The sequence below is a fragment of the Cucumis melo genome, chromosome 11 (assembly GCF_025177605.1).
Source record: "Cucumis melo cultivar AY chromosome 11, USDA_Cmelo_AY_1.0, whole genome shotgun sequence".
NCBI classification, from domain to species: domain Eukaryota; kingdom Viridiplantae; phylum Streptophyta; class Magnoliopsida; order Cucurbitales; family Cucurbitaceae; genus Cucumis; species Cucumis melo.
The window spans coordinates 32,671,693-32,695,147 of NC_066867.1; the positions used below are offsets into that span (position 1 = coordinate 32,671,693).

Sequence of the window (23,455 nt, forward strand, 5' to 3'; positions counted from 1 at the left end):
AGTATCAATAAATCTATGATCGTCATCTACCTAAAAATTAATTTCTTGCTAGTTTCCTTGACACCTATGTTGTAAGACTAGACGGGTTGTCTGGTGAAATTACTCGAGATGTGCATAAATTGGTCATGCCTCTTCAAAATGGACTCTTTCAATTCACCATTCTTGATTCGAATTCTTTAATTGTTGATCGTAGATATTGACCCATATTATATATAAGGCTCATTGTAACCGTTAACACTTTTTTAAGATTAACAAGTAAATAATAAAATTTTAAAAGAATTGTAAATATATAATAAAATTTTATAAGCGAAAGCCTTTGTTACTTGTAAACTTCTATTAATGATAAACTTTCGATATGTGGTAGCCTCTAATTTACTATATATATTTACAACCATCCCTTATATATATATGTGTGTGTGTTGAATGAACCATGCAGCTTAGTAAAGGAGCCAGCCAGCAATCTGTGGGAAATGGAAGACTCTATCTTACAATATTCAGCCTTTTCAATTCTGAGTATTGGTGTAGTAGTTTTGGCAATCATAAAGTATCTGTTGAAGTTCAATTCCAACAAAAATCTACCTCCAAGTCCACCCTCTATTCCAATTATAGGTCACCTCCATCTTCTTAAACTTCCAGTTCATAGAACTCTACAAACTCTCTCACAAAAGTATGGTCCAGTACTTTCACTTCGATTCGGTTCTCGTTTGGTCGTCGTCGTTACATCACTCGAAGCAGCCGAAGAATGCTTCACAAAAAACGATGTCATTTTCGCAAACCGTCCCAACTTCGCCGTGAGTCATTGCTTGAGTTACAATGAAACCACTCTTGGAGCGGCTCCATATGGGGATCACTGGCGTAAACTTCGACGTGTGAGCACACTTGAAATACTGTGTTCAAGTCGTCTCAATGCGAATTACGAGATTAGGAGAGACGAAGTGAGAAGGGCAGTGAAGAAGATCTTTGAAGTTTCAAGAGATGGATTTGGGAAAGTGGAGTTTAAACCATTGGTGAAGGAATTGACGATGAATATAACAATGAGAATGGTTGCAGGGAAGAGATATTACGGTGAAGAAGCAGCTAAAAGTAGTGAAGCAAGAACATTTCAAGCTATTGTTCATGAGCTTTTTGAATTTACTTTGTCTTCATATCCAGCTGACTTCTTGCCAATTTTGAAGTATATTGATATTCAAGGTTTTATGAAGAGGGCAAAGAAGCTTATTGCAAGGGTTGATGCATTTTGGCAAGGATTGATTGATGAACATAGAAGAGGTGAAATTAGTAATGAAGAAATGAAGAATTGTATGGTTGCTCATTTTCTTAAGTTGCAAGAGACTCAGCCTGATTATTACACAGATGATATTATCAAAGGCTTGATTTTGGTTAGTTCCTCTCATCTCTCTCTTTTCTTTTTTTTCTTTTATTTGTCAATTCTGTTTTTCGATCCTTTTTTTAGAACACATTGAAATACCTTTGAATTTGTCATGTAGACAAATATGATTAAGTAACTGAGTAGAATGTACAAAGATGACTGTAGCCTAAATTTTATGATAGAAATTAGGAGCGTAAAAGAAGACCCGACCTAACCTAACCAATTGTCGGTTGTGTACGAACAAGACCCAACTTGATTCAACCCCGTTAGGATTGAGGGGGTGGGGTCCATTATATATTAAATAAATATTCAAATTTTAAAAAGAAAAAAGGAAGAACGTTTCTTCTTCTTCTTCAGAATTGGATCGAGTTGGGTCATTATATATTAAATAGCATTCAAACTTGTGTCAATTTTTAGAGTTATACCTTTCCTAGAAAAACATATCACCTTTTCTTCTAACTAAAATTTCATCTCACAGACAATGATACTCGGTGGCTCAGACACTACTGCTGTGACAATAGAGTGGGCAATGTCAAATCTACTAAACCATCCATCAGTACTAAAGAAGGCAAGAGCTGAAATAGAATCTCAACTTGATGGAGATAAATTGCTTGAAGAAACCGATCTTTCAAAATTAAGCTACCTACGATGTATAGTCCTAGAAACTCTTCGGTTGTACCCAGCTGGCCCGCTCCTACTGCCACATAAGTCTTCAGCTGATTGTAGTATATCAGGATACAACATACCACGTGACACAATATTACTAGTAAACGCATGGGCTATCCATAGAGACCCGACATTGTGGGAAGATCCAACAAGTTTTAGACCAGAGAGGTTTGAGAATAATAATGGGGAAGGTGATGCAAATAACAAGTTAATGATAGCATTTGGTTTGGGAAGGAGAGCTTGTCCAGGAACTGGAATGGCACATAGAGTGATGGGTTTGATGCTTGGAACATTGATTCAATGTTTTGATTGGAAGAGTATTGATGGTAAGGAAGTAGATATGAATGAAGGAAAGGGGGTTAGTATGCCTAAAGCTCAACCACTTGAAGCACTATGTAAAGCAAGAGAAATTGCAACCAAGCTGCTTTGAAACTTTTTGAAATGCAATCAAATAATAACACTGTGCAAGAGTTCTTTTCGTTTAGTTTTGTTGGTTCTGTATCTTTTTCACAATAGCATATGGATTAATAGCCAAATTCTAGAATTAAAAACAAGTTTTTAAAAACTAATCAATCGTTCCATCACTGTACCTTTTTTCCATAGAGAAAATCAAGTGTTTCCTTGGTTCTTTGACAGATTTTCTGTGAACAATCTTACACTTAATCAAATTCTTAATATATATGTAGAAGCATTATTGAATCGTTTTGCAACCAAGTCTTTTTGGTAGTATCGATTGATGATTCTTCAATTAAATGATCATCCATCTCAATACTCCTGATAAACGATCAACGTTTAATCTCCATGCATAAGAGTTAGATCCATTCAACTTGTATTCAATCACTTTCGACACCATTGGAATCATTTGAGACACCACTATTGCTTTATTGTCAGCCATAACCTCAAAAATTAGCATATTTAAAACCAAAAGAAATCTGAACCAAAGAAAACCTTAATATCCCCACAAGGCTTTTCCCTCACCAAACCACGAATCAGATAATATGTGACCAAAACAATCAAATCAAAAAGAGAGAAGGCAATCCCAAACATACCCACAAAAGAGAGGATGAAAAATTGCCGGACTCTCCTTGCGCTAGTCTTACAGGCGGTGTTAAAAAATGACAAAAAAAAAAGTACAAGTAGATCATGTTGAACAACCTATCTAATAGATCATGTTAATGAAAGGTTGTTGTAAATATCTTTATCATATCGTTATACTATCACCTTCTACTCAGGTTACCCTTGTACGTGCATATATTTCCTCTCGAACCTTAGCATTTACAGTTACAAAGGATGGAATGATCCTGTTACATATCACAATGGATGCTTGGAAAAGGACAAAGTAAATAAGTAATACGTATACATACCATTTGTGCACTTTAATAAAATAAGCTTCACTAGAAATGTACTAAACAAATGTACCAAAGAATGCATCATGTTTCATGCATCTCGCATATATATTCTAACAACTATACTCTCGTGAAAGTGCTAACATACATTTTCAGCATTCCTCAAATGGTGTCCATGAATCCTCACTATCTGTTGACTAGACTAGCCTAGCAGTACCTAGTTATCTAGTTTCATCTGAGGCTACCTGGGCTCGGGTGGGGTCAGTTCGTGAGAGATTGGCGATGGCTCTGTTGGAGTCGGAGTAGGTGGTTGAACTACCTTTCTGTCCACAACCATCGAAAAACGATTGGAACCTCCAAAACTATCTATGGACCTCATGTATTCTGAAGCATTGTTCTCTATGATTAAGGAATCCTCTAGCTCACGAACAATATCAGCCATGCAAGGTCGATAGGCCGAGTAAGGCTCAATACATGCCAATGCCACCTCCACAACTCTCCACATTGCCTCTGCATGGTAGCCTCCTTTGATGGAAGGATCCACTATCTCCTCAATCTTTGACTCCCTTATATTAGTTTTGGCCTGCATTTACAAAGTCACTCGTAAGCTTGATGGAAGAAACACTTCAAGTTCAAAGTTTATAAATATATCATAGAATTGGATCATACCCATTCAACCAAGCTCCATTCGTTGCGAGGTTTATGAATGTTCAGAGGCTCACGACCACATATGATTTCAAGGAGAACCACACCAAAGCTGAACACGTCACTTTTAGCAGACAAATGATGGGTCGTATAATACCTGAACAAAAAATTTGAATAACAAATTGACAAAAAAGAAAACTGTTCAACCATTTTTCATCTTTCTGGAGTGATTAACATTTGAACAAAAAGCAAAGTGGAACAAAAAACTTACTCAGGATCTAAATATCCAGCAGTTCCTCTGACCTCCAGGGAAGCACCACTGTCACCCTCTTGAGGTGCATATTTTGAAAACCCAAAATCTGCAACCTTGGCAGACATGCTATGGTCCAAAAGTATATTGCTTGATTTTACATCTCTATGTATAACACTTCTGCCAGCAAATGTGTGAAGATACGTCAAACCTGGAAAAATAAAGAGATAGTATCCCATGAAATTCCCAGTCATCCATTTTGTTAGCTGCTAAAATATAAGGTCTCAATATGGTTTCTAACTCAAAAGTTCTCTCGTTTTTGGAAGGGTGACAATATTCTACATCAAAAACATCGATTAAAGATGAAATGAGGCAGAGAAAATAGTTTTGGTTTCAAACTCCAATTGCCTTAGGTATTCCCAAAACTATGAACAGGTAGCAATCCTACAATGACCATTCTTTGTCACACAATTTATTTAGTAGAATTACTTTAAGCTATTTCTAGCCAACTTCCTTTTTAGCCCTCAGCAAGATCATCTGATCATCTCATATGTGCAACTCACCACATTGGCATTCATAACTAACTGCACAGGTCATTGTCGCAGCTTGGTACAAAAACTACATCATTCATCCAATCATTGGGAATTAATCATTAACAATGAAGCATTCCTAGAAATGGAAATGTGCCACAGCCAAGTCCTCTGTTCCAAACAACTAATCTCTTAATATTACCATTCTGACATTGCCCAATCCCCCCCCCCCCCCCACACCACAAAAAATAAAAAGTAAAACAAAATAAAAGAAGAAGAAGAAAGGAAAAATATTTCCATGATTACTTTGCTGTAAATAACACTGTACATTCTCTCTTCTCTAACCAGCTTTAACTAACCCCATTTTCCCTGCGTCAGAAATTAAATGAACATGAACAAATACAATATAACTTGCCTCTGGCAGCACCAAGTGCAATTGAAACTCTAGTGGCCCAGTCCAGTGTCTTCCTCTTCGCCAGCTCACCTGGTAATTTTGGTTATAATATCATACAAGAAAGAGGATATGGTGATGGCGGAAATGATCTAACATGCAAGTTAGAAGTTACCATAAAGACGATCTTGCAGTGATCCATTTGACATAAAAGGGTAAACAAGAATTTGTTGGTCACTTTCACAGCAATAGCCAAGAAGAGGTACCAGGTTCTCATGCCTAATAGTTGAAAGCAGGTTTAGCTGTAATTCAGGAATGAGCAAATTCAGGTGGTGTAAGAAGACATCTATAATTGACAGCTTTCTGAAAGCTATCTACGACATAAAGTAATAATATTCTTTTTTATAGAAACATACGGGCTAAATTGTGTCCAATAACTTTATCCAACTAAATGAATGTTAAAAATACAGGTAAATATAAATAAAAAGAATAAAGAATGATGTTTTTCAATGAGAATCAGAAAAAAGAAATAATAGTAAAGAAATCAGGATTTTAATACGAACCTCATTTTCAAATTCTCGTGTTCCCTGAGTAGATGTAGCAGAACGGACCTTCACAGCCACTTCCTCACCGTCAGACAAAGTACCACGATAAACAGATCCAAACCCTCCTTCACCTATTAAGGTTTTGTATTGTTGTGTAGCAGCTTCAATAGACTTGAGAGAAAATGATTGTATGCATATTGATTTTATAAAGGCATCGTCTGTGCTGGGTAGAGAAATGATTATATCTGCATTCCAAGTAATTCACACTTAGTAGCTAGTGTATTTCACAAACACAATACACATATGAACATCTCCTGAATAATTTATATTTTAAAAAAAAATAGTAGATGGATTATGGTGAAACACTTCCTTAAAATATAGTATAATGGACAGACTCTAATGATCTTTGGGTATAACTCTGTTTTTAATTCATGAAATCTTTCTTAAGGAACTTTGCATCATAAAAGAAAATATACACATGGTCAAGATCATAGTCTGTTTCATTCCTTCTTTTTTTTTTTTTTTTTTTTTGTTGGATGTGGGGGGGATCGGGGTGATGTCAAATTATTCAAATTTTAAAGTTTGATGAACCTTATAAGTTGTTCATCACAATCCTGAATTCATTGAATACAGATGAAAATATAAAGAAAATGTAATGTGATTCTATAACAACACGTATTCCAAGTAAATGTAAATGTCATTTCTTGGTAGTATCATGGTAGAATAGAAACTCTATCTAATCAGATCATAAATTTGAAAATGGTAAAATAATCTTTAAAAATTAAAAAAAAAAAAATTTAAAAAATCTCTGTGGGAATCTTAGAATACCGAGAGTCATCAGAAAGTACCACACCTTTCATCACAAGGTCTCTTTTCAAGTCATATCTTCCCCTAAACACAAATTTCTGTCTGCAACAGTATACATAAATGACGCCAAAAATAATGGTAAATAGAACTGCTCCACTTGCAACCGTCCCTATGACAATTCCTTTTTTCCGAAATGTTGAATCTAAATGATCACACGTTCCATAGCTGCAATGAGGTAGAATCTTTCGCTTTGGTTGAATTATCTAGCATAAAATTCAATTCAAATGGTTTTGACCAATAAAAGTGTGGATGGAAGGAGTCTTACTCTGTAGTAAGTCTTGACATGTTGAAGTCGGGTGGAAGCTCCTTGCCAAAGTAAGGATTGCAGCCAAAGTTTCTGCATATAAATCAGAACACTGATAAAGGGGGCAGATTCAAAACAATGTTCATGATTTAGTTAAGCAATGGCTGTAGTCTGCAAAAGTTTGGATCATACAAGTTTTAGATACCAAAGGATTGCATAATATCCTGAAATAACTTACAATGTTATCAAATGTGGCAACAAAGCAAGAGATTCAGGGAGTTCTCCCCTAAAATCATTGTGCCTCAGATCCCTGGATATGAATCAAATTAAAATTCCTCTTAGCTCCTGATGCATACTTTGGTTTTTTAACTTGTAAACCCTGACTAGAATTTAGGGAGAAAATAAGGGGCAAAAAATAAGTGAAACAAGTAAGAGAAATTTTGTAGTGCCTATAGATTTTGATATACTCTATATTCAACGAGGTTATATATGCTAGAAAATTTCTTCATCAGAGAACATAAATCTATGTCGAGGGAGTTAAAGGACAGTTCAAAATCGAACAAAGAAACATCAGCTTATTACACTGATATCAACACTGAAGAAGTGGGAAAGGATGGGATGTTGCCGGTGAAGTCATTGTTGCTGAGATCCCTGCATACCACAAAAAGAATCATTTTGAAGTTAAACTTCGTTTACTCACCCTAATATTAATGACCAAAAGACGAGAGAATGTGAGGGAACCATACAGAGTTTGTAAATGGGCCAGCTTAGGTAAACTGACAGGAAACAATCCTTTGAAGTTATGCTCAGAGAGGTCCCTAGAAAATTGCACAAACCAACAGAATAAAGCCCCACACTAAAACAATCAATCACTTGAAACAGTCACCAGCAATCATTAACTAGGGAAAATTATTACGAAACAACTTAAATGATTGAGTGAACCACACTTAACACCTCAAACGTTGTAATTTAACTATTCGAAATGTATGGTAAGAGATTCTGAGATCAATCACTGGAAATAGCCACCAGCATCTCATTAACTAATAACTAGGAAGAATTATTAAGAAGAAACTTAGATGGTCGAATGAACCAAACATAATAGCTCAAACGTATGTAATGTTAATTACGAAACATGTATGGTAAGAGAGTCTAAGTTCAAAACCTGCCAACATACAAAAATTTCCACTTGTTTTGTACAATTTCACGTGAATTAACAACATAGTTGAAGTGAGCACAAGACAACTTATGAACAATAGAATGAAACCACTAACAGTTTGGTGATAACAGAAGATCCATTGATGGAGTCACAACCCAGACCGCCCCATGGAATCGGAAGGCAAGGATCCCCTGACCAACTACCCAATACTTCATTTTGTTGGTTAGCAACCAACAACTCATCTCTCACCTTCAAAAACACATCAACTGAGAAGCAGAGGAAATGGATGAAGTGAGAAAAAAATTGCCCAATTAGTACCAAAATTCTAAAAACAAACTCAAAAACATTTGCTTCCAAAGCCCAATAAACGTAATCTTACCATCATTCTCATCGGACTCCTGAATCCAGGGGCGTACCTGCATGACCTCATAAGCACTACAAATGGGTCCTAACTCAGACCCAACTGAAGCCTTAACCAAAGTCAAATTAAGTGACCCATTAGCCAAAACATCATAAAATTCCCATTTGTAGTTGGACCCATGAGCTAGAATGTCAAAGTTTGTTGCTTTCTTGTCATTATTAATGTAAATGTCAAACAATCTTTGGCCAGGTTCCACAGTCTGGTTGAGCTCAACAAAGTGAAAGAAGATACGATACTCATTAGTTGCTGTGTCAAGGTCATCGTGGAGGAAAACCAGCTGGTCGGGATGTGTAACAGCAGTTCGGAGGACTTCCAATGGAACGCCAAGCGAAGCATTGGAGTTGAACTTGGATGAGATGTTGATATTTGGGTCTAATAAGAAACGACTTCCATTTAGGAAAGATGGCGAAGCTTTCCAAATTCTATCGATCGGATCATTTGGGTACCTGAAATTTGCAAAAACAAAGTTAATAATTAAAAAGTAATTGTGATGGTTCCAAATTCTTTTGCATCGTCTTGTATCCGATTGTTAGCTTGTATCTCCAAATTCATTTAAATTAGATTATATATCCTTTTCTACGTTTACAATTGTACTAAACAAAACACAAATTTTTGCTCAACGAAACTGATCAAAGCATAACAGGTTTTTGTACGTATGGTTCATAGAACATCATAGTGTTAGGATTTTCTTCTATCGTAAAATAATATAAATCCTAACACATCCATTTTAGTTATGATTGGTTTTCATTTTGTTTTTAATATAAGCAATAGACCAATTAGTGATAAAAAATTTAAATCATGGTAGAATAGGACTCTAACCATTTCATGATGAGTGAGATATTCCTAACACGGTGAGATGGTGAGTGATTCAAGTATAAAAAATACTTGAGTTTATTTTTGGGTTAGGCTATTTTTTTTGTAGCTAACTTATTCGGTTGGTGTATAATTACAATTTTTCACATGATAAATTTTTTGGTTTTTTAAATTTTTGGAGCTACTTTTTTATGTGGTTGAAATGAACTACAAAAAGATAGAAGGAACAATCAACGTAGTAAAAAGAAATAAATAAAATACCTGATATCCAATGTGGATTCCCCCATATTAAGTCTGGCAATCAATTTGAAAATACGAGACGGAAATTTGGAGAGATAACTAAAATTTTGAAGTTGTCGAATCTCAAGATATGATATATAAGCCTCATCTCCCTCATCATCCTTCTCCAAGCAAAAATCTATGTATTTTCTTTTGGCTTTGAAACTTCCTTCAATCACTACCGAGTCTCGAAACGCTTTAACTCGACTTAGAAGTGTATTCCCAATGTAAACACCAAATAAAGACGATGAATAATGTCCATTACTATTGCTTGACTCGTTCACCAAAAACGTACCCCTTATCAAATATTCTTCCCCTTTTATGGTGTTAAAATGATAGCAATATCTCTTCCAACCCAACACATTACTACCAAAAATTCTAGATTTCTCATTATTGTTGTTTATGTTTGCACATGTTGATGAGTAATTTGGGAACAACCATTGGGAATCTTGTGTCCACTCAATGCTTGTGTTTTGGTCTATGAAGTTTGTGTCTGCACAACATGCCAAGCTCACAAAACCTGCATTTGTTTTTAGTCAATCGAGTATCAGATTTTGACTTTCGAATTTTAAAAGAAAATCATGCATATCAATTCATCACTCTAATTCATATTTATTAGTTGATGTTCATGGTTTTATAAGTTAGAATTTAATCTAATTTACTTATGTATAACTCAGGTTATACCTATCTCTATGCATTATTTTTAATTACAAAAAAAAATACAATAATAAAAGTATTAAAAAATATTCTTTTCGAAAAAAGAAAGTATTGGTCAAGTGATGTATAGTTTGTGAATTAAGACACTTAAATAGGAAGCAGAATATAATTGATACAACTCGAGATACACTCAAATATTTTTTAAAAAAATTATACTAAAAAGTAGTTGGTTTGATAAAATCTTCCTAAATAGATAAAGGGTCTCAATTATAATCTCTCCCAATATCTTTTATACAATCGAATTCTAATTATGAACATAGATTAAATTCTAATTTATCTAAACTATAGATAGGTTGTCAAATTTACAAATTAACCTATTAATCTACAGAGAAGATGATGAAATCATGATTAATTTAGATCTCACACTCTTTATAAAAAGATGAGTTAACTAATTCTCTCATTATCGATTAATTTCAAAATGAAACTCCATGTTATCGAATAAACATCGTGTTAAAACACACCTACATTGAAATAATCAACCCATATTATATCATTTAATCTACTTTCAAGCCTCCAAAAGTAACACAAAATCATTATAAGGATGTAGGATTATTAAAGGGTTAATTTAATCATCTCACAATAAGAAGAATTAATCATCGTATATGTATAATTTCCACCTAAAATTATGATCATGAAACATATAAATTAAAACAAAAAATACACACTATATACTAACCCTCTTGTGCTGTAATTGGATGAATGAGAATGATGAGAATGAGCAGCTGAGGAGCAATGGCTAAACCCCAATTATAGAATAATCCTCCCATCATCATCTTGATCTCTTCCTTCTTAACCAATCTTTAATCTCCATTTGAGAGAATTAACTGCCTCTAATTATAAAACCAAACTGATTCTGATAAATATGATCTAACAATATGTTGCTGCCATGGACTGAAATTTAGGAAGAATTAGAGAGGGATTAGAAGATATGATGGAAGGTACAATGGGGGGTTAGGTTGAGTTGACCTCAAAATTTGAGAAAATACAAAGAGAATGAAGGGAAGAAGTTGCATCGATCCTACAAATTTGATTATTAGAATGAAAACAAAGGTTGTAATCAATTTTTTAGTCATAATTATTTGTACGTATGACTAATTGTATTAATTATTAATTTGGGTTGGTGATAAAGACATAGTTTAACATTGTTTAAACAAATTATAATTTATAATGACATTGGGTGAACTAATGTCTTGTGTCTTATTTCAAAATTGATTTTGGGATGGTTAGAAGTGTTTTTTTTTTTTTTTTTAATTGTAATTTAGGATTTGATTAGAAAGAATTTAGGGCTTTTAATCATAAGTTATATGATAAAAAATTATTATAAATAGTAAAATTACTACAAATATTTATGAAAAATATAAATTTCATCGACATTAATAGATAATTTATTTATGTTTATATTTGAAAACAAACTTCATATTATTAATTAATAAAAAATATCTTCAATCATTTCATTATTTAATTGATTTATTTATTAAAAAAATATAAACCTTACTACGCTATACCTAACAATTTCTCTCTCTCTTTTTTTTTTTTTTCAACTACTTCCATCAACTCTTATGTATTAATTTTATTAGCTTCGAAATCAATCCCACCAAAACACAATCCGGTAACTAATACCTTAGTTATTTTCTATATGGACTACAATAAGACACGTGCAACTCACGATGTATCTAAATATTGACTTTTATCAAATATATATCTACCTCAAATATCTTTATACATTTAATTTTCAAGTATCACAATTAGCCGAATTTAAATTTCTAAAAATATTAGAACGCCTAAAAGAAAGTTCGATAATCAGGATGAGTCAAATAGAGTTGGACGTAAATTAAATTAAAGACACACAGGCTGTAATCAAATTAAAAAAGAGCTGTAAAAGTTAAAACCCTAATTTTAGAAGTTAAAAGGTTAAATTTTTCCAAAACATTTTATTTTTGTTTTTCAAGAAAAGAAAAACAAACAAACAAACAAATAATAATTTGGAATAATGCAGCTCAAATTATTGATAAACTTCTCTGGAACAGAAATTGTTTAATTTGTCAATAATCCATTCCCACCCTTTTTCCCTTCTTCCTCACCTTCTTCCACCCATTTCCAAACTTATCTTCCTTCTCAAGAACATATGTCAGGATTATGCCTTAATCTCCCTCTCATCACCTTCACACCTTCTTTCTTGTAATTATTAGAGGTGAAATTAAAGAAAATCTTCAATTGTTTTCTTAATTATATGTTGGATTAATTAACTTAATGGGTTCTTTTTTATCATTATCATTATTATTTGTTTAGCATTAAAGTGGGAGGTTTGATTGATTCTGGGGTTTGGAGAAATTGCAAAAGTTACAAACAGATTCTTCTAAATGTCAAACAGCAGAGTCAAGGGGCTTCTAAAGGGCCTACGATACATATCTCAAATATTTGGCAAGTAGATTTCTTTATTTATTTTTGTCAATATTAATTAGTATGATTTTTTTTTTTTTAATTTCAATTATTTGGGATGATTTTGGGTTTATACAGACAATGAGAAAGAAGGTGAGATGCAAATTGGGTATCCAACAGATGTTAAACATGTTGCTCATATTGGTTGGGATGGTCCTTCTGTCAATTCTCCAAGCTGGGTAAGACTTCTAAAATCCATATTGATTCAATCTAACCCTATGCATATAGAATAATGTGTTGTTTCTTTCCATCAAAGTTTGTTCTCAATCGTATTGTATTATTTGTCATATTAAATTAAAATGGTCACTACTTTTGTAGATGAATGAATTTAAAGCGCCACCATCGTTTTCATCTGCTCCGTTGAGTCTACCTGCCCCTGGAGACAACAAAGAGGATGTTTCTGTTAAAGGGGTATCAGAAGGTTTGCTTATTAGTCTGCCTCATCAACGTACTTTACTTAAAAAACTTGCTTTAAAATATTTAGGTTTTGCATTTTTTATTTTATATGTTTCATACATTTTAGTCCTAATCGATGATTCATTGAGCTATAAATTAAGCATGAATTAAGTTAAAAGTTTTGATCGAGAAACCTTTGATAATAGAACTTGAAAATGGGTTGACTGTTTTAAGTTACAAATTTAGTCTTAGACTTTGAAATTTATATCAATTTGATATCTAATTTCAAACTCTTAACATTTGACTGTTTGAAAGTCATAGATTTACTACTACAAAAGATTGAGGAAAAATTATCTTTCTAGTTCTCGTATTTCAAAGAATGCATGCATGTGTTTGGTATTAAATTTGCAAAAAAGCATATATCATCCATGAGATTTATAGAATATGTTGGTTTAATTTTTTTCAAGATTGAAAATTTGCATTGCACCTAAAAAACAATCCTAAAATTGACACCTTATGAGTTTGTGTGTAGATCGTAGCCGAAGAGTAGAGAAAGGTCGTTCAAGTTCATCAGCAAAAAATTTAACGGCAGACGACGTCGTAACAAAAACATCAAAACACCCTTCTTCTTCCTCCACCACCCCCTCCTCAACGGACTCTCCCACATGTAGAGAAAGGTCATCGGAAAGACAAAAAACAAGACGATCTTCAAAGTCCAAGGAATCATCGTCGTCGTCGGACAACAACAACAACCACTCCCCCACCTTAAGCCTACCGGACGTCCCAAGACAAAACCCCCGTCGCAAGAAAACAACCCGAACCAAACCCCACCTGGCTCCAGAAACTTACAAGTCCCCTTATTCCGACCCTGGCGCGTCCACCACCGCAACGGATTCCATTTCTTTATCCAAAGACACCGATCTATGTCAGACCCCTTAAATTTGGAGTCCCCCTTTTTTCTTTATTCTTATAAAATAAATTATTGTTATTATTTTAAATTCATAATTTTAATTTAGAAAATTTACCATTAATGTTCCAAAAAAATATTTACAAAATACGGCAAAATTTCGTTACGAATCTATCCATCTCAAATTTTGTTAATTTTGCTATATTATGTAAATATTGTTTGATTATATTATATTTAAAATTATTCATTCACGTGTATATTCTTTTCTTTATACTTTTATCATGCTATACCACACCGTGTACGTCTATAATATAGTTTATATAAACTAGTTTATTTCATATTATTATCCCGTCCATTAAAATATCTATCGAAATAGAAATGAAAAAGAAATGATGATCATGTTCTTGATTATAAACTTGTAAAGTTGTCAATATTGAATTACTATGATGGAGCAATTGAATCGACGTGATTAAAAAGTATTAAGCTAGTCAATATTATTTCGTAGTTGGCAAAAAATCAAAGTTCTTCATCAAAAATATTTTTTAAAATTGCTCTTTAACCAATTATAACTAGATAATTTAGTGAAATGTTGAGCTTATTATGTTTCCGGCCTAATTGTAATAAATCAATAGTAAATTGAAAAGTGACCTAATTCAATTATGTTTGTTTTTGTTTATTATGATTGTAATTATAATAGGTGATAAATACACGACTTTAAACTTGTAATCACAACGTATAATCTAATTGAGGAATAGATGATACTTAATGTTGAGGAATAGATGATACTCAATTTGATTGTGTTTAAAAATTATGTAGTGGAATTTATTGTCTTTATGGCCCAGACTTGTAAAAATATAATTATAATGATTTTTGAAAACGTTGTTATATATTGTGCTTTTACTGTCGTTGTTTAAGAGGTCAGTGACTTTTTCGATGCTATCTTGTAACCAAAGTTTTATTTTTTTCGCCTTTTTTTGACTTTGAAATGAAAGAAGAACAATTGTTATTTATTCTTAATTTAGAGTGGAATATAAATCGGTTTGGATTTGGTTCGAATTTAACAAATAACTATAGAGTCTTCGGTTTGTCAGCGGCGACGACAAGGGGAGAAAATTCAAATTTTTAACCCTTTTAATCCATCGAGACTTGTCCTCGTCGTTGATTCATTTGATTTCATCATCAAAAGCTTATAAAAGTTTCGAAAAATGGCTGTGGCGGGTTTTTATAGGCGGATTCTTCCTTCTCCTCCAGCAATCGAATTCGCTTCCTCCAAAGGGAAGGTATGAACTTACTTACTTCATTCCTTTCTTCTATGTTGTCGTCTTTCATTTTTCTCGCACTTCCCATTACTCTGTCTCCCCCCATGTTAATTGATTTCGTTACATAGTCTTGATTGTATTTGCTAGTACCCAACATTTTATAAAGTCAAGTCAATCTAAGCTATGATTTCTGTTAATCATAGCCCATGTACACATTTGCACCAATCCTCTTTTGGATTCAAAAAGGTCCCATCTTCTTTGGATGAAGCTTTGTATGTCCCACCCAGAGCTCTGTTATTTTTGACGGTGCTCCATGATTTGGTTCCCAAAGTCAAGTGTCCTCTCCCTTCTGTTTTTATCAACCTGCACAGCTGCACCTGTACTTTGAGTTAGACTATTCCAAATGGTCTTGGACTTCCTGGTGCAGCTCCACAGTTCTTTCTGCCATCCTTATTGTTTCCTGGTTAATCTTGACATTACATGGCAAATCAGTAAGGTCTACGGTTAATCTAGGGAGCTTGGTAAAAACAATTCAAAATGGAACTTCCCTGTGAACCAACCGATAGCACATATGATATTTCCGGGTGAAAGGTAATTTTTTGGTCATGATTTGTCATGATTTCTTTTTCCTTTCGTACCGAAGATCACAGCTTTCAGAAGGTGGATGCTGTTAGAACGTTTTATTAATTAAAACGATTAGAAGATGGAGAAATTGACAAATATTTGTTTATTAGGGACCAAACGGCATTTCATTCTGCATATTTTCTCTTATAAAAGATTACTGCAAAGTTTTGGGTCTGTTTCTGGGGGCTGCTTAAAGTAATTTAACTTTTGATTGAGATTATCCATAGTACTTGGTAATTGTCCAATTATAATCTCTGGTGCATTGAAGTTGTAATTTCTCAACCAATCATTTATCAAGCACAATCACTAAAGGAGGAAAAAATTCTAGTACTAATTGTATGCATCTTTTTGGAACTGCAGCAACTCTTCATAGAAGCTGTTCAACATGGGACTATGGAGGGTTTTTATAGGCTAGTCTCTTATTTTCAAACACAATCAGAGCCTGCCTATTGTGGTCTGGCTAGCCTATCAATGGTATTGAATGCCCTTTCCATTGATCCAGGAAGAAAATGGAAAGGTACTATCAAACTCAGAAGTTTTACCCCATTCATTTTATGGTTTTAGATGTCCATTTAAATGAAGTCTATTGAGGGAACTTAGTTGCTTCATTGATAGAATATTTTCAAATATAGACGAATGAAATCTATTTTGATAGGATCTCTTAAGAAGTATTGGTATATGAAAATGATGGGTTGAGCCTGTTATGGTCTTTGGTAAATGAAAACAAAACAAATGATAAATCAAGTTTGATATTGCAATAAAGTATTTCAATTAGTATTGATCTCATGTTGATGTGGTAGACCATAGAGATGAGGGAAATTTCTAGTACTACAATAGCACAAAAACTTCTGTCCTACCTCCATCCATTATTTGCCATAATAGAATTGTAAGAATATTGTGGCCCCATAAAATAAAATAATATATCACTTATGGTACATCAAATTGTGAATGAAATGAGTATATACTACCAAAAATTTTCAACGGTAGTTGGCCAAGAATGTAAAACTCTTCCGATATGTCTTGTTTGTTGGTTTAGTTACTAGACAGTAACTTTAGTTTTGTTTGTTTAACACAACTGGTTGTTTTGTATTCTTTCTTATGCCTTCTCATTTATGTTTTTTTTCCATGTCTAATAAAAAGTTTTGTTTCTTGTTGAGAAAAAAAATTAGGAAGGCATCCTAATTCCAATTAATTATAGAAGAAGAAATCCTTGGGCTTAGCTAAGTTTAACTACTTCCCCGACTTCTTAGCTTTTATTTATCGACACTTTATGACCGTCCTTTTATTTTCATTCTGGTCACTATATTGATTTGAGCGCAGTCAGTAAAAGTATATACTTTCTCTTTTTGTAAAAGGGCCTTGGAGATGGTTTGATGAATCTATGTTGGATTGTTGTGAACCATTGGAAAAGGTCAAAGCTAGAGGTATCTCGCTGGGAAAACTTGTGTGTTTGGCTAATTGTGCTGGAGCGAAAGTCCAAGCCTTCCAAACAAATGAAAGTACCATTGATGATTTTCGCAAATACCTACATAGATGCTCCATTTCTGATGATTGCCACATCATTTCATCTTATCATAGAGCAGCATTTAAACAGGTGAGCGATATATTTAATATTTTCTTTTTAGGAATCTTTCACTTATTTCATTGGCTAAGGTGCTTTGTCAATGCACAATAATGATCAAAGAGTTATATTTGATCATCACGGTGGGTAATATATTCTAATAACTTGTGTTAATACTTTTGAGTCTTTTTATATTGTTTAGAATGTTACAACAAACAAACTAGGTATTTAAAAACTAAAACCGAATTTAACCAAAAACTAGTAAACACTCACTACGTCTACTTTGAAATTGATTTTGTCCCCTCCCAAGTCCCCCGCCTCACTTAAAATTATCTTGGACTCTTGTTTATCCAGGTTTTAATCCTAGAATTTTTCTCACATTTGGATTGGGATCTTGACAAACCCTCCTATTTCACCTTTTTAGCTTGGTTTTGAGGGCCTTAAGTCTCATCATGAATTTGATGCCCTACCTTCCTTCAACATCCCATGTTTCTAGAAAGATTGTATATAAATTATTTACCTTCAATTTTCATGACTGAATGTAAAGAATCGTTAAAGGCTTATAACAATTTATTCCTTTTTCCCCCCTTTCCTGTGGTGCCATAATACACAGACGGCTCCTATAAACAAAATATATAATATATATTTTGATTTTTCTCAACTAGTTATTGAAGTTTTGGTTGGATTTTAAATTTATGGTGATTATCTCTATGAGACCTGTAATGCGAGTATCCTCAATTTGACAACATACTCCTAAATCTCAATGCAAAAATTTTTATTGGTTTATCGATAAACCTTTGTTCTTGTTGTGTAGACAGGAACTGGTCATTTTTCGCCTATTGGTGGGTATCATGTTGGGCAGGACATGGCACTTATCTTGGATGTTGCACGCTTTAAGTATCCTCCTCATTGGGTTCCAGTTGAACTTCTTTGGAAAGCTATGGAGCACGTTGATGAAGCAACGGGACAGCATAGAGGGTAATAGTTTTGTCCTTGAATGAATGTTTGTATCTAATGGTTATAGACAGTTGTGAACATATAGAAGAACATATAATCTTAATTGTTGTACTCCATTGGTTGACTTGCATTATCAATTCCTACTAATCTAAAATAACAGAATATAAAAGAACATACGTTTTCTTGAGTTCATCTGTGGAGGAATATAATGCTGTGCTACATTGAATGTATTGTTGAGTCGTTGACCTTTGGTTTGACTTCTTTTGTCAATTCACTTTTCTCTTTGGTGGTGCATTACGAGTTCACGAAGTAGAGTTATTGAAGCATATCTAAATAATGAAATTAGCAATTGGTGGATTTTCTTGGTTATGGGTCTGTTTGGATTGTATTGAGAAAAAATATTTAAGAAAAAACTTAATTTTATTTAAACTTTTTTTATAAGGAAATGTTTAAAATACACCTCAAAAGCTATTTTAAGTGGTTATCAAACACTCTAATTTTTTTCCAAAATAACGTATTTAATAAATTGAAAATTTGATAATGTATTTCAGACACATAAAGTTTGTTCCTATTTCTTGATAAGAATGCATCTAGTCTATTATTTCCTTGATTGTCCTTGTACCAGTTGCAAATGATAGGCATTCACTTGTAAACCTTTGTTTTCCTTGGCTCATCAGGTTCATGCTTGTATCCAGGCCGCACATGGAGCCAGGATTGCTCTATACTCTGGTGAGATTACAATTTTATGATTCATAAGTTTACACGTAGGTGAGAGCAACTAGCATAAGTGCCACTATAAGCACTTTTCAATGCGTGCTTTATTTTTTCCTCTTCATTTTTATTTTTCTTTTCCAATTTGCTTGGGTGATGAGAAAATAGTCACCAGAATAATTTGAAATAATCATTTACATGACTTCTTTATATTATGAGGGTGCATGTCTTTCAAATTATTTAGTCACAAGCACATTGACAACATTAAGAGGCCAGAACAAGTCTTATCCCCTATGCCATCCTTGCCTGAGGCAATATTGGTATTAAAATTAGCAATTACTAATTGCCAACAAGGTGTTACAGGATAAACCATAAATCTTCATTGGTTAGGTTCATGGATTCTCCGTTTTTCCCAATAGAGTATTTTTCTATGATTTGTACGCATGCTATAATTGCAAGAGCCTAAGAGGTAAATATCATTGCCAGTGTCTGAAGTGGATTAAGTGGATAGTAGCCTCAGATTGTTTCTGTGAGACCCTTTTGGTTAGTGGGCCCTGCTTTGCCTTCTGTTTGCCGTTGCTTTGTTATTTCACTGATTCACCCTTAAAATGGAGCCCCTGTCAAGGAATTCTGCCCTTGTGCCTCGCTTTGTGCAATTTATTACAATAGTTGGCTATTTTGTTTTGTAAATGGATTAATGGAACCAACTTTCTCCCTTTGTTTTTCTATCTTCAATGTATTAAATTTAGATTATTGGCTCTGCTACATGTAGAGGCTCACAAATAGAGCTCATATGTTATTTGACTTTACTTTGTTAAAGCTATTGAATTAGTTCGTTTCAGTTCAATGTTGATCTGGATAAACCAAGATCAATCATTAGTCCCAGTTAGATGCATGCTGAGACAAACTATTAAACAATGCATTGTAAGGTTATTTCTCCCAACCGTAATTATACTCCGGAACTTCTTGTAGAGCTGTAAACATGAGGACTGGGTTAACATAGCGAAGTACTTAATGGATGGCGTTCCTCTTCTCTTGAAGTCAAAGGACCTTAAAGACACACAGGATGTTTTAACTGTTATTTTCACATCACTGCCTCTAAATTATAGTGATTTTATCAAGTGGGTTGCTGAGGTCCGAAGGACAGAGGATAGTGGTCAAAGTTTAAGCCCAGAGGAGAAAGCAAGACTTGCTCTGAAGGTGTAGTGGTCATATGCTTGTCTCGTCCTTTCTTACTAAAATAATGATATATCTATTTGTGTTTTTAGTTAATAGTAAGCGTTGTTTGGCATTTTGCTTGCAGGAAGAGGTGTTGAAACAGGTACAGGAGACGGACCTTTTCAAACAGGTAGGAGAGTTTCTTTCTCGAGAAGGTTCATGTTGCAAGATGCTTACACCATCTCATGAGAACAATTTGCCTGAGATTGCTGCGAGTGTATGTTGCCAAGGAGCAGAAATATTGAATGGGAATACAGGCGTCTCAGCTGGTTATTGCTGTCGTGAAACATGTGTGAGATGCTTCAGTGCTAATGGCGACAAGCCTGTTACAGTTGTATGCGGAATGGTTGTCAGTGGCAACAATGAACAGGAGTTTGACATGTTGGTCCCATCATCATCACATGTAAGATCTGGATGCTGCTTTTCTGGCATGAAAAATGAAATGGGGAGTCATCCAGCAGCCAGTGATTTGTTAACAACACTTCTTCTTGCCTTGCCTGCCAAAACCTGGATTGGTATAAAAGAAGAGAAGGTTTTGCGGGAAATACAAAAACTTGTTTGCACGGAAAGTCTTCCCACCTTGCTTCAAGAAGAGGTAACTACTATCCTCTATCTATTCTTTTTGTTCTTTGCAAGCTAGGGCTATTTTATCCTCTCGCCAAGCTTCCTTACTCTGCTATAACGTGTGGTACTTGATGCTAGTTGGTCTTTAAACAGCTTACACAGATACATGCATATATATATATATACATACTGCTTCTATTTAAATTAACAGGAATTACTGGTCTCTATATTTGTTCAGACAGCTTCTAATATCCATCAAGTTGGCACACTTTTTTCTAAATTTCGACATGAAGAGAATTGTTATAACCTTAGGAAAATTTGTTGAAGGTTTTACTTTAGTGAACAAGGCAACTATTTGTAAAGCTTCAAATCATCAGTATAATGGAATGAGAAACCTTGTGCTCTAAACCTTGACACACTCGTGAATCTTGCTAGAAAGTTCGTGGAAGACAGGCATATTCAAAGGGAAATAAACCTAGTGAGAGATCAGTAACCAATGGTCTTCTAGTGCAAAAATGCAATAGAAATTTACCCAAAGAAATTTAAAGTATTTTCTAGGAATGATTACTAGAGAAGGAAAAAGAAAAAAAAAGAAATATTAACTTATCAGACGGGTTTACTTTGTTGTAGATAGCTGAAACTCCTACTAAATCGAACAAGATCCAACAGGTGAATAGGTAAAAAATAAGGAGATATATCAAATACTTGTGAGTGGACTCATTTATTTGTCTCACAAACGACTCCATATTACCTTTGAAACGAGGATGGGCAAGTTCATGTTTCTCTCGTTTCAGTTCACTTTGGAGTTTGTTTATAGGATTTTGTGATATTTGAAAATGAGCCCTAGGCTAAGGTATGGTGTTTAGAAAGCATAGTCAATTGTAGGTTGAAGGTTTCTATCGATGCCAATTGAGCAAATAGTTTGGTACTTCAAACTATCTCGGAGGCAACCTAGTTATCTGGTGCAGCAAAAAACAAATTTTAGTGGCAAGAATAGTGTTAAAGTAGAGTTCAGAGTATTGAAGCTCTCACAAGGCAACTAATGCATATTTAGTGTGATAACAAGGTTGAGATAAATAAACAAATAAATGGAGGAGTAACATATGCTTCCTACCTTCCAATATCCAAACAAATTACTAATGTCTTGACTTGGGAACTTTCAAGACTAAAATTCAACAAGTCGATAACGAAACTGACTGTGGAAGACATCTTCAAACTTAGTTATCATATACAATTTATGCTATAGCTATAATTCTTTTGCCATTATTATGCTCGTTAAACCTTTAAAGGCAAAGTCCAAATATTTCAGTTTTGGGATTTATCATGGGCAGGTGTTGCACTTGCGGCGACAACTCGGTCTTCTTCAAAAATATCACGAGGACAAGGTCGATCTGGATCTTAGTGCACTTCCTTCATCTTAATGTATTTACAACACAGTCTACAAAAAAATCATTCTGGAGAGTTGAATTCATTTATAGCAGGTATCATGTCGAAGTGTTTATCAAGATACGACAACCTTTGTAACAATTATAGTTGAAGACTGAAGTAGCCATTCGTTTATGATATGCTCCATCAGTTGGTAGGCGATGCCTAAATATTGCACAAGATTTTGGTGTGTTCGTCCAAGTGAATTACTGTCATATGGGGTTCAATTTTGGCCACGAAGCTTGGCAGATATTAATAATTCTTTTTTTATAGAATATTTTTCTTGTGTATAAAGTAAATTAGTTTACCAAAGTGAAGTCAGGTTCAAATTTTTATACCCCATTTGTTAGAAGGGAAAAGGTAAACTAGTTTTTTTCATTGAGATCGAGGTTCTTGTGAGTTTGTGACCACATTACAAATAAGTTTAGAGCTTTAGGGTATGAGTTGGTTAGTGATCTAAAAGCTAGAGATTCAATTAAAATTCATGGGTGTTGTTGCATTTGTTAGTAGATTTAGAAACTTAGATCTTAATTTAATTAGTTGTAAAAAATGTGTTTGATAATGTAGTTATAAACTACTAACATAGCAATAGAATATTTTTTCCAATAGGTGCACAGGGACATCTGTGGGCATCCTCTTAGCAATAGTTTATTATGTTGAATTGTAACTATTATTAATTAATGTTTTATGTTATAGTTCTTGTTAACTTAAATTGGAATTCAACTTTGATTTTTGATAGACCATACCTAGGGAAAAGGTGAAATTTGATTTATATCTAAAACTCTAAATTAGTAATTATATTAATTATAAGATTCATGACTTCTGTAAACGGGTTGGGTTGGATAGGGTTGAGAAGACATTCTCAACCCAACCCATAATTTCGGGTTGGTTGAGTTGTCAATCCGAATAACCCGAATTAAGTTTTCATCGTGTAAAATATGGGTTAGGTTGGATTGTCGAGTTGTATTATTTTTGTTTTATTTTTTCGTTTCTAAATTTTTAATGTTTGTAAATGGATATCATCATCCGTAGATCGGATGTGTTGTCTCAAGTTAAGCAAAAAGAAAAAAGAAAAAAACTCTCAAAATCCAAGATGGTTTAACTTCTATTAAATAAATAAATAATAATGAAATATAATATTTATTTATTTATTTA

General features: G+C 33.8%; 3 protein-coding genes across 4 annotated transcripts; 2 read left to right on the forward strand and 1 right to left on the reverse strand.

Moving 5' to 3' along the window:
- Window positions 1-391: 391 nt before the first annotated feature.
- LOC103498910 (cytochrome P450 81Q32-like) lies at window positions 392-2,519 on the forward strand. The gene is made up of 2 exons (XM_008461720.3): window positions 392-1,379; window positions 1,848-2,519. Exons 1-2 carry the CDS (start codon window positions 471-473, stop codon window positions 2,463-2,465), a joined length of 1,527 nt encoding a protein of 508 aa, XP_008459942.1. The 5' UTR covers window positions 392-470; the 3' UTR covers window positions 2,466-2,519.
- Window positions 2,520-3,375: 856 nt separating this feature from the next.
- Window positions 3,376-11,142, reverse strand: LOC103498911 (nodulation receptor kinase-like). Its single transcript, XM_008461721.3, has 15 exons — window positions 10,916-11,142; window positions 9,505-10,042; window positions 8,389-8,876; window positions 8,125-8,275; window positions 7,600-7,671; window positions 7,436-7,504; window positions 7,092-7,163; window positions 6,875-6,946; window positions 6,596-6,774; window positions 5,761-5,987; window positions 5,373-5,499; window positions 5,222-5,290; window positions 4,298-4,487; window positions 4,051-4,183; window positions 3,376-3,964 (listed from the first exon to the last, which is right to left on the reverse strand). Exons 1-15 carry the CDS (start codon window positions 11,010-11,012, stop codon window positions 3,623-3,625), a joined length of 2,826 nt encoding a protein of 941 aa, XP_008459943.1. The 5' UTR covers window positions 11,013-11,142; the 3' UTR covers window positions 3,376-3,622.
- Window positions 11,143-14,939: 3,797 nt separating this feature from the next.
- Window positions 14,940-22,908, forward strand: LOC103498912 (glutathione gamma-glutamylcysteinyltransferase 1). 2 transcript variants are annotated; one of them, XM_008461722.3, is made up of 8 exons: window positions 14,940-15,261; window positions 16,225-16,381; window positions 17,220-17,458; window positions 18,240-18,403; window positions 19,060-19,111; window positions 20,066-20,293; window positions 20,397-20,906; window positions 22,207-22,908. In XM_008461722.3, exons 1-8 carry the CDS (start codon window positions 15,187-15,189, stop codon window positions 22,294-22,296), a joined length of 1,515 nt encoding a protein of 504 aa, XP_008459944.1. In that variant the 5' UTR covers window positions 14,940-15,186; the 3' UTR covers window positions 22,297-22,908. The 2 variants fall into 2 exon arrangements, with proteins under 2 accessions (XP_008459944.1, XP_016902458.1); XM_017046969.2 differs by lacking the exon at window positions 14,940-15,261 and adding an exon at window positions 15,467-15,831.
- The last annotated feature ends 547 nt before the right edge of the window (window positions 22,909-23,455 follow it).

Coding starts and splice junctions, on each gene's coding strand:
- LOC103498910 (XM_008461720.3), top strand. CDS start 471: ATGGAAGACTCTATCTTACAATATTCAGCCTTTTCAATTCTGAGTATT. Junction 1,380..1,847: donor TTATCAAAGGCTTGATTTTG/GTTAGTTCCTCT, acceptor TTCATCTCACAG/ACAATGATACTCGGTGGCTC.
- LOC103498912 (XM_008461722.3), top strand. CDS start 15,187: ATGGCTGTGGCGGGTTTTTATAGGCGGATTCTTCCTTCTCCTCCAGCA. Junction 17,459..18,239: donor ATAGAGCAGCATTTAAACAG/GTGAGCGATATA, acceptor CTTGTTGTGTAG/ACAGGAACTGGTCATTTTTC. Junction 19,112..20,065: donor CAGGATTGCTCTATACTCTG/GTGAGATTACAA, acceptor AACTTCTTGTAG/AGCTGTAAACATGAGGACTG.
- LOC103498911 (XM_008461721.3), bottom strand. CDS start 11,012: ATGATGATGGGAGGATTATTCTATAATTGGGGTTTAGCCATTGCTCCT. Junction 8,877..9,504: donor GAATCCACATTGGATATCAG/GTATTTTATTTA, acceptor TGCAAATTTCAG/GTACCCAAATGATCCGATCG. Junction 8,276..8,388: donor GGAGTCCGATGAGAATGATG/GTAAGATTACGT, acceptor TCTGCTTCTCAG/TTGATGTGTTTTTGAAGGTG.